The following is a 10,894-nucleotide window of genomic DNA, read 5'->3' on the forward strand; positions in this document are numbered from 1 at the left end:
GGCAACTCGGGTTTTGATTGGTCCCGAGTCCGTGTACGACGTCACCGTCTGTAGATATCCGAACGATGCGCCATGGTGGACCGATAGTCAGCGCCATTAAACACACTTTTTGCCTTGATTTCAGGCGAGAATCGGCGTAGAAACCACCCAGGACTTACTATGGATAGTGCCTGGTTGTTGTACATTGGTTCTGTCTCGTTAGAAGTCGTATGAAGCGTCCATGGCCGAAGGGTTGGACAATGACATGAACCAACAACAACAGCAAGAGAGCGTTCCGCATGGCCAGGAGGCGTTTCACACTCCTTCCTTGCTTTTAGAGAACAGTTATTTGGACGCTTCCAGTGCGCCTGTAACCCAACAGCAAGCTCCATTAGCTCAATCTGGTGCAAATCAGGGACAGAAAAAGAAAAGTGCGTTTCAAATAACTAGTGTTACAGAAACACGGGCCCATAGTCGTGGTGACAGTAATGGCTACGATTTGGAGGATCTGAACGAAAGTGATGTTACAGAAATTGAGGTAGAAACGGTTGATGAGTCGCTTAGTAGGAATGGAAATGGTGGCTCGAGATTCAAGGTTGTTAGAATACAAAGGAATGATCCGTATGTGCGAGGCCGTTGGCAATGCCATGACTTCGCTGACATCGAGCAAGTCACGAGCTCCGCTCAGAGTCAGGGCAGTGGAGAAAATCGTGAAGTACACTCTACCCATAGTACTGCACCCTCTACATCTCATAGCATTACGAACCATATCTCGCTAGAATCGAATACCTGGACGGACTCATCTTTAGCAAATCATAGAAATTCTGTGGATGTACCTAGTAGTTCAAAGCAACCAATTCTTGCTCAGAATTTACCCGGGCATGTGAACTTTGAGGCAAGTTCGACGAGAAAGAAGGACCCTGATCCAGCGCATTTATCGGCTGCTTCTAAGCCGGACGGCAGTGATTCAGCCTCTTTTGCATCGAGTGCTTCTTCTGCTGGATCTGAAAGGCCCGATAAACTAAACGAAGCGGTCAAAAAGATTCCTGGAGTCAGTTTAGGGTAAGAAAACATGCGTGGATTTATTGCGCTATTTACGGCAACGTGTTTATGCTACAGTCGCCCTTGATCAATGCGACTTTAGAGTAATCGAATTATAAAACTGCAATATCCCTGACATCCTAGTCTTAACACTAACTCTAGACTTTATTCTCAGTAATTCCCATGGACTACTGTCTACCTCACCGCAGAAATCTATGAATAAAGTCTAGAAGTTATCGACTCCCCATTCTATTATTTATTGATACAAAAAGATTGGAAAGGTTTTCATAGTTCATCGTGGTTCCGAGAGAAATATGAAAACCTTTGGTTTCTTTGATACTGATATAGTTGAAGTGTAGCTTTCTATTGTAAAGAATGCTAAATTGAGGTTTCCCTGAATCGAAATTGTATTCCCCCCACATGGACAGTTCCAATATAATGTGTAGCTAAACCAGTGGTCGGCTTTTATTCCAGTATATTTGTTTACACAGTGGTTTGTTTATTACACGTGAAATCAGCACGAGCAGTCCTGGAAGTTCAATTTCACTAGGGAGAAAAACAACACATTATTACCTAACCACTAATATTAAGTGATTTTAAAGAACATCTAGTGTTCAATATGGGAGTTGCAGGTCTTTGTATTCAAGTACTTATACCCTAGTAATCAGGATTTTCTCAATTTAACACTGTATGTTTGGACTGCCTCCAACTCATACGTACCTGCAATCCATGATAAGATAGGGAGTGAGAATCTGCATGTAGACAAAGCAAACTTCATAAATTCCCAAAGAAACTACTGCATTTCACAATTTTGCTATTTGTAACCACATAACTAAAGAAATAATGAGGCAAGTTTGCTGTTATCACTACATGTTTGCTTTTTTTTTTTCAAATCTCATCCATTTCTTATCCAGTGGTTATCATATCTACTCTTGGACAAATTTAGGTTTGAGAATTCTATCCATCATTTACTTAGAAAATGATGAAAGTTTGATTCCTCCAGCTAAGTGGAGGCAAATACTTTTACAATCGACCATACATGCTCCTTTAGAACAACCTCTTATCTCAATGCATGGCCAGAGGTCTTTGCTATCTGATTGGAGGCTTGGCAGGGAAGGAAATATAAGTACAAAAGTATCAATAAAATAGACTGCAAATTTTCCATAAAAAGCATTAAGCTTCAGGCAATTTATGTGCTTCATATAATACAGGGCTTTTATTAACTTTCAGAGTAGGCGGTGGAGATTGATAAGTAGGGGTTGGAAGATATTTTATCTTTTTAGTTCAAATAAAACTTAAGTTGACTTTTAAAAAAAAGTAGCCAGCACTCGGTGGAAAATAACTGGTGCCTCTGCCGGCCGCCGGGTACTAATGAAACCCCTGTAATAAATGTTACATCTTGGTTGACCAGAAAAAAATAATATTCAAAGTGATTGCTACAAGCGTTACCAACTAGACTTCCCTTCTTGTTGACAGCAGCACTAAATGTAATTATTCTTTTATATGGAAAATGGATAATGTTGGCATGACTGATGATTGTAGGAACCTTTCATTCCTGTTTTCTAAACATGTTTGCCTAAATATGTCTTCAGGTGTCTCAGTTATCTACAGAACCCCTTGAATGGATTCTATTTTCTTGTGCTCACAGTATAAAGTGCCCAGTATCTACTTAGACACACTCTCTAAAACTGTTGTGATGTGTGCGAGATCTTAAAGACATTACGATCCACAGGCCACTTATTTAGTATAGTTCTGCAATTCTTCCTGCATTGTGATTCATGGATTATAACTTAAAAAGGAAATATCACATAAAAAATGTATGAATGAAAAAAAATCTGACTTTATTAAGACATATTGACTTGGTAGGTATAACAAAGGTTGACATAACATGTCACATCAAGAAGTAGTTTTAAAATATGTTAAACTTTGTCATCACTAGTGGGCTTAACCCTGTCTTTGGTATCATATTACTCTGATAAGACTTTATGTCTTTCTGGTACTATTTGTAATATCTGAATCTGTTCTGACATTCAAAATATTGAATGCAACTTAAATTATTGCTTGCAATGAATACTTGGTTATAATTTCTTTGACAGATTAAATGGTTATTGTAGCATCTGTCCTTCTGAAAGTAGAAAAAGCATTTCCTGTGTTTTATGGACAAGGCATGTAATTGTATAATTGAACTAACAATTCTGCTTTTGTTCACTTTCAGTCATCAAGGACTTCCAGAAGAAGAAGAGGAACTGCCAATAGTTAATACAATAGCCACCGCAATGGTATGTTACATTCCCATACATTTAATGCCAATGATTAATATAATTCATAGATCTGACATGTCAATCATGTGCGCACAAATAGCCAATCAGGAAAGAGAGGATGCAATAACAGCCATGTGGTCCCACAAATGTTCCACAAGAAGTTGGCAATCGAGGGTAAAAAAGATTGGTTTAAGATATTTTTCTGCGAATCTGGACAAGCAAATAAGGATTTTCCGGTCAGCGTAGAAAGTGCTAGACCTGTTTTCTTTGACCGGCCGCTTTTAGGGTAGAGTTGGGACTCAAATTATAGAAACACAAGTACAGTTTTTTACCCAGGAACAAACAACAAAAAGGCAAACAAACTACATACAAGAGCAGTGTAAGTCCTACCATTAAAATTTTGTTTGATATTATCCTAGGTTACTTCAATTACATATACAAATGAGACTGTTGTTTGTATCTTTGCTGCAAATCTTGACGTTAGCCAATAAAACTTGTAGTTAGAAGTCAAGCATAAACAGCTAATTCGGCTCTTCTACTTTCCCCATACTTAAATCACTGCAAGTTGACAAAAAAAAGCTTTAAAAACACATAAATACATAGTAATACCTACCGAAGAGAGCACCGCTTTATTTTATCATTGCCAAGTTTTCGTATTTTTAGCTGGATTCGTGCCATTTCCATTCAACAACCAAACTTGTAGTTATCTATTGCTATGCTTCTCTACAAGATTTTCACCAAGCTTGGACAACAAGACAAGTTTCCATCATGTTAGGTGACCGTGTTTTTTTTCCCAAGTCGCAAGAAAACCTCTATAAACGTCTATGTTTTAGATAATTCTAAGCAGGACTCACTTTCCTCATCCAACAAGTTGTACAATTTGTGTTTTTTTTTGTGTGGGACATTTGGGTTGCACTTCGCTGGCTTCTATTTGCTGCTTTCTGATTGGATATTTGTGTGTGTGTGTCGGATCTATGAATAGCTACCACAATGGTATGTCACATTTCCATGCCCTTAATGCCAATAGTTCATACAATAGCCACTGCAATGGTATGTCACATTTCCATGCCCTTAATGCCAATAGTTCATACAATAGCCACTGCAATGGTATGTCACATTTCCATGCCCTTAATGCCAATAGTTCATACAATAGCCACTGCAATGGTATGTCACATTTCCATGCCCTTAATGCCAATAGTTCATACAATAGCCACTGCAATGGTATGTCACATTTCCATGCCCTTAGTGCCAATAGTTCATACAATAGCCACTGCAATGGTATGTCACATTTCCATGCTCTTCATGCCAATAGTTAATACAATAGCCACTGCAATGGTATGTCACATTTCCATGCCCTTAATGCCAATAGTTCATACAATAGTCACCGCAATGGTTTGTAACATTTCCATGCCCTTAATGCCAATAGTTCATACAATAGCCACTGCAATGCTATGTCACATTTCCATACCCTTAGTGCCAATAGTTCATACAATAGCCACTGCAATGGTATGTCACATTTCCATGCCCTTAATGCCAATAGTTCATACAATAGCCACTGCAATGGTATGTCACATTTCCATGCTCTTCATGCCAATAGTTAATACAATAGCCACTGCAATGGTATGTTACATTTCCATGCCCTTAATGCCAATAGTTCATACAATAGCCACTGCAATGGTATGTCACATTTCCATACTCTTTATGCCAATAGTTCATACAATAGCCACTGCAATGGTATGTCACATTTCCATGCCCTTAATGCCAATAGTTCATACAATAGCCACTGCAATGGTATGTCACATTTCCATGCTCTTCATGCCAATAGTTAATACAATAGCCACTGCAATGGTATGTTACATTTCCATGCCCTTAATGCCAATAGTTCATACAATAGCCACTGCAATGGTATGTCACATTTCCATACTCTTTATGCCAATAGTTCGAGTGGTTTTCAAAAACCTGTGAAATACTATTTAGTTTATTTAGTACTAATTCACTGAAATGTCTTTGTTCTTTTTTGACTGTTATTTGTTCGCTTGACTATTTAAACTTAAAGGAGGAGCTTCACGCCTTCTCTAGCCTTCCGAAACGGATAGCCCGGATCGATCTCTGAGAAGGGGGAAAAGTGCCGTTGATATCTTAAAAAATTCTCTCTGTTTTACCGCCCATCCAAAAGCTCAATCCAAGTTTTTGTTATGAACAATGCTTTTTCTTATTAGCTAGCATTTTATTTTCAACAATAATCGTTTTCTGATTAAAAAATCAGTGATATGAAATTTGGAGTCGTTCGTGAAGTTTAGCAAGCGAGCAGAGGTCCAGCGATCACTATTGAAAGTCAAATTTGGATCGAAGCGAGTACTCAGTATCTTTATTAGAAGGGTAATCGAATATTCAATGCTGACAATAGTGCAAGGTTTATTTATTGCAGAGGTAAACACAACTTGACGTATGCCATTCTCTCCGTTCAAGTATTGCTTTCTCTATCTCCCTCTTATCTCCTCTTTAACCTCGGATATTTTTGCTACTGGTGGTCTCTGCTTATTCCTAGTCCTAGTCACAATCACAGTCACCACCTTGGAAGAATAACCGGCACAGTCATACATATTTTTTTAGTAGAGGGAAGTGTAATTTATTTGTTCAACCACAACATCGCCTCAGAGTCTTCGATAGGGCCTCCAGAAACCTCTTCAAGCGCTGAAAACATATAGACACTTGTTTCATCAAGAAATAAGAGATTTCTCAGGAGGTTCGAGTCATAACAAACAGTAGGATTATACTAGCGAGATTCTCTTGCAATCTTCGTTACCAGATACTCTCGTATAATGGACATCTCTGATTAGCTACTTTGAAAATATAGTACACAAAGAACCTGGTTTCCCGAGTTACCGTGACGCTCCTCCTTTAAACAATTACATTTTGTTGTGTGGGATTTTGAAAACCACTCAAATACAATAGCCACCACAAGGGTATGTGACATTTCAGAGATAGTTGCCATGCTTATCACTAACGATGATGGTAGTAATTATGATAATAATAATTTTATTTCATGGTGATGGTAGTAATTATGATAATAATAATTTTATTTTATGGTGATGGTAGTAATTATGATAATAATAATTTTATTTCATGGTTGTATTGTTATTTTTTCATTCCCTTGCAAAAAATGTTTTAAAGAAATGATTGCTTATGGCTGTTATGTCACATTAAGTTGACACGAAGTTTGAGCTATCCATATAGAAATAACTGAGCATTAATCTCTTTAGAACTTTAACTCTGTTTGACTTGGCAGGGAAATAATCGGGTCTTACTCCCCAATCAAAATTGTCTAGCTATGACCCTGTATACAGATCGATAGATTGATGTTTTTGCTGTATAATCCTGTTTAAGTTATTTACAGAGCTTTCCCTATTGCAATATAAGTTGTAATATGGGAATGTAACATATCTTTCCTATTTATCCAGGATCAGATAACTCAAATAAAGTCAGCGCTGCTCACTGTAGTCCATGAAGAAGTGCAAACCTTGAAGGACACTATATCTAAGCTAAAAGAAGAAAATGAGGAACTGAAAGTAGAAAATGAAATGCTAAAACAAAAAGTGGAGCATCAGGAGACATAACCAATGGCTGACATTCATGCCAGTCACTTGACTCCAACACTGAATATGACAAGATAGTTTATTTTCAATTATAAAAATGCAAAATATGTGTACCCATCTATGGGTATGCTGGTTTGTGAAAAAGTGTCACAAGATGGTCAAACAGCTGTGTTGATGGCAATTGAAGGGTTATCCCAAGTATTCCATGGGTATCGTCACCACTAAAATGAATGTTTCAGGAATTTATTATAGATTATTTTCTTAGATAGAAAGAAGAGAAAGGGTACAGAGTACCTGCGTTTGGCCAGATAATGTTGTTGGGTTGTAAGGAAATAATGTTGGTTAAATTTCTCTGCTTAAACATTGTCCTGCAAAAGGTGAGAGCTTACATTATGCTTTCCTCTGAATTCCTCAGAAGCTTAGGCTATGCATGGGCGCTTGGATAGTCTCAGTCTCCAAACTATCTGTGTTTAAAATTTGGAATTCAGTCAGACTTGTTGTATGTGCATCTAGTGAACTATTGATTTCAGCTAAAACTGAGCCAATCTACACCTTTCTCACGTTTAAAATGATCCCAATTTACCCTTCAACCTATGAAGAACCTCGGCTGAATTAACTGATTAATGATTAACTGGCACTTCTACAAACAAACCCAGTTGCTAGCATGTGCAGGTCACTTGGCATTCAGCGCATAAGAGTGGAGGTGAATAACAGCATTTGTGGCGGTTTAAAGCATGTGTAGGGGTTCTTTAAAGGTTGGAGGGTAAATTGGGAGTAAACCGGAAATCAATTGTCCACTATACGCACATACACAACGATTCTGATTGAAATATCAAATTTTCAAATGCAGATAGTTTATAGACTGGGACTATCCTAGTGTCGTGGGCTATGCTATGATGATTATACTACTATCACAGGTATAGTATTCTTTTGCTTCAACTATCATGACAACTGGAATGACAATAATATGTAGATTGGAGGAAGGAAAACAAAGGATTTGGCTAGTAGACTGCAAAATTGCACTAGGGAGCTATATTATTAGTCTCTACCAATAGGCTTATTGACAAATAATGTAGAAATATGGCCATGGTGGCAGTATCCCAATGAAAAAGATGTACATAGGATCCTCCTAAAATTACATTTAAGACTGGGACAAGATAAAATATTTTTAGTGAATTTTTGAATGTCTTCCAGAAAGGCATATCCCAAGGCTTCACACAAAAGAACTATACTTTATTTTAGAACATTTTGGTGATGTTGAAAAAAATATCAGGATCTCCCCTCCCCACCTGCACATAGAATTCTATTTTAGACACACTTTAGGGCCTGTATGAACTTGGTAAAGAGGATTGGAACAGTTTGTAGATTTATTTGGTAGGATGTCATCACAGCAAATGCCTATGATTAACATATTTCTCTGACTTGTGCCTATTACAAATTATTATCATATTATTGGTCACTTTTGGCTATTTTTTTCATTACAAGTTCATACTGGATAGATATATAGGAAGCCTTAGTTTGTAGTGCACTAGACCTGATATTAAACAACTGATTCATAAATATTGTGTATGTTTTTGTGTGTTTTTTTATTGGTAAGGTTATAACTGTGACATGATGTAGATACTCTATTTGTTATTTAAAGAGCCCTAGTTGGTGATTCTTCAAGCAGTGTATTTGGTAGTAAAGTTGGAAGGAGCTATATATGCTTGGTTTGAAGTTTATTTAATTATTTTGAGGCTTCCTCCACACTTATTGCTGCGACACAGGAGCAGCATACTAATCTTGACATCGCTTTTTAAAACTCTCCTTTCCATTCACGAGTATCCGCGGCAGAATATATGCGGGTGTTTGGTTCGATTTTGGGGTAACTACTTTAAGTACGCATTTTGAAGTGTATCAAAAGATAGTATAACATACCGTATCATACCACACCATACACAGCTATCCACACCATACACAGCTATCCACACCATACACAGCTATCCACACAATTACACACCATACACAGCTATCCACACAATTACACACCATACACAGCTATACACACCATACACAGCTATCCACACCATACACAGCTATCCACACAATTACACAGCTATCCACACCATACACAGCTATATACATCATCCACACCATACACAGCTATCCACACCATACACAGCTATCCATACTATACACAGCCATACACACAATACACAGCTATCCACACCATACACAGCTATACACAGCCATACACAGCTATCCACAAAATACACAGCTATCCACACCATACACAGCTATCCACACTATACACAGCCATACACACCATACACAGCTATCTACACCATACACAGCCATCCACACCATACACAGCTATCTACACCATACACAGCCATCCACACCATACACAGCTATCCACACCATACACAGCAATCTACACCATACACACCATACACATCTATTCACACTACCCACAGCCATACACAGCTATCCACACCATCCACAGCCATCCACAACTATCCACACCATACACAGCTATCTACACCATACACAGCTATCCACACTACCCACAGCCATACACAGCTATCCACACCATACACAGCTATCCATACTATACACAGCCATACACAGCTATCCACACCATACACAGCTACCCACACCATACACAGCTATCCACACTTATCTACACCATCCACAGCTATCCACACCATCCACAACAATCTACACCATACACAGCTATCCACACCATCCACAATTTTCTACACCATACACACCTACCTACACCATCTACAGCTATCCACACCATCCACAATTATCTACAGCGATCCACACCATACACAGCAATCTACACCGTACACAGCTATCCACACCATACACAGCCATACACAGCTATCCACACCATACACAACTATCCACAGCTATCCACACTATATACTGCCATACACTCAATACACGGCTATCCACACCATACACAGACAGCTATCCACACTATACACAGCCATACACAGCTATCCACACCATCCACAACCATCCACACCATACACAGCTATCCACACCATCCACAACCATCCACACCATACACAGCTATCCACACTATACACAGCTATCCACCCCATCCACAACCATCCACACCATACACAGCTATCCACACTATACACAGCCATACACACCATCCACAGCTACCCACGCCATGCACAGGTATTCACAGCTATCCACACCATACACAGCTATCAACACCATACACAGCTATCCACAACCATACACAGCTATCCACACTACACACAGCCATACACAGCTATCCTCACCATCCACAGCTATCCACACTATACACAGCCATCCACACCATCCACAGCTATCCACACAACCATACACAGCCATCCACACCATACACAGCTGTCCACAGCTATCCACACTATACACAGCCATACACACCATACACAGCTATCCACACCATCCACAGCTATCCACACCATCCACAGCTAACCACAGCCATACACACCATCCACAGCTATCCACACCATCCACAGCTTTCCCCACCATACACAACTATCCACACCATACACAGCTATCCACACCATCCACAGCTAACCACAGCCATACACACCATACACAGCTAACCACAGCCATACACACCATCCACAGCTAACCACAGCCATACACACCATACACAGCCATACAAACCATCCACAGCTATCCACAGCTTTCCCCACCATACACAACTATCCACACCATACACAGCTATCCACACCATCCACAGCTAACCACAGCCATACACACCATACACAGCTAACCACAGCCATACACACCATCCACAGCTAACCACAGCCATACACACCATACACAGCCATACACACCATCCACAGCTATCCACACCATCCACAGCTTTCCCCACCATACACAACTATCCACACCATCCACAGCTAACCACACCATACACAACCATCCACGCCATACACAGCTATCCACACCATCCACAGCTTTCCCCACCATACACAACCATCCACGCCATACACAGCTATCCACACTATACACAGAATG

The 10,894-nt window shown here is 39.4% G+C and overlaps 1 protein-coding gene across 1 annotated transcript; it reads left to right on the top strand.

Annotated features, from left to right (window-relative positions):
- Positions 1–33: 33 nt before the first annotated feature.
- LOC5509482 lies at positions 34–8,437 on the top strand. The gene is made up of 3 exons (XM_001629958.3): positions 34–1,041; positions 3,236–3,299; positions 6,743–8,437. Exons 1-3 carry the CDS (start codon positions 221–223, stop codon positions 6,896–6,898), a joined length of 1,041 nt encoding a protein of 346 aa, XP_001630008.2. The 5' UTR covers positions 34–220; the 3' UTR covers positions 6,899–8,437.
- Positions 8,438–10,894: the final 2,457 nt, after the last annotated feature.

Source organism: Nematostella vectensis, chromosome 9 (assembly GCF_932526225.1).
Source record: "Nematostella vectensis chromosome 9, jaNemVect1.1, whole genome shotgun sequence".
Lineage (NCBI taxonomy): Eukaryota > Metazoa > Cnidaria > Anthozoa > Actiniaria > Edwardsiidae > Nematostella > Nematostella vectensis.

Excerpts from the sequence above, each read along its gene's own strand:
- LOC5509482 (XM_001629958.3), top strand. The coding sequence starts at position 221 with ATGGCCGAAGGGTTGGACAATGACATGAACCAACAACAACAGCAAGAG. Across the intron at positions 1,042-3,235 it reads ATTCCTGGAGTCAGTTTAGG|TCATCAAGGACTTCCAGAAG; the intron begins GTAAGAAAACAT and ends GTTCACTTTCAG. Across the intron at positions 3,300-6,742 it reads ATACAATAGCCACCGCAATG|GATCAGATAACTCAAATAAA; the intron begins GTATGTTACATT and ends CTATTTATCCAG.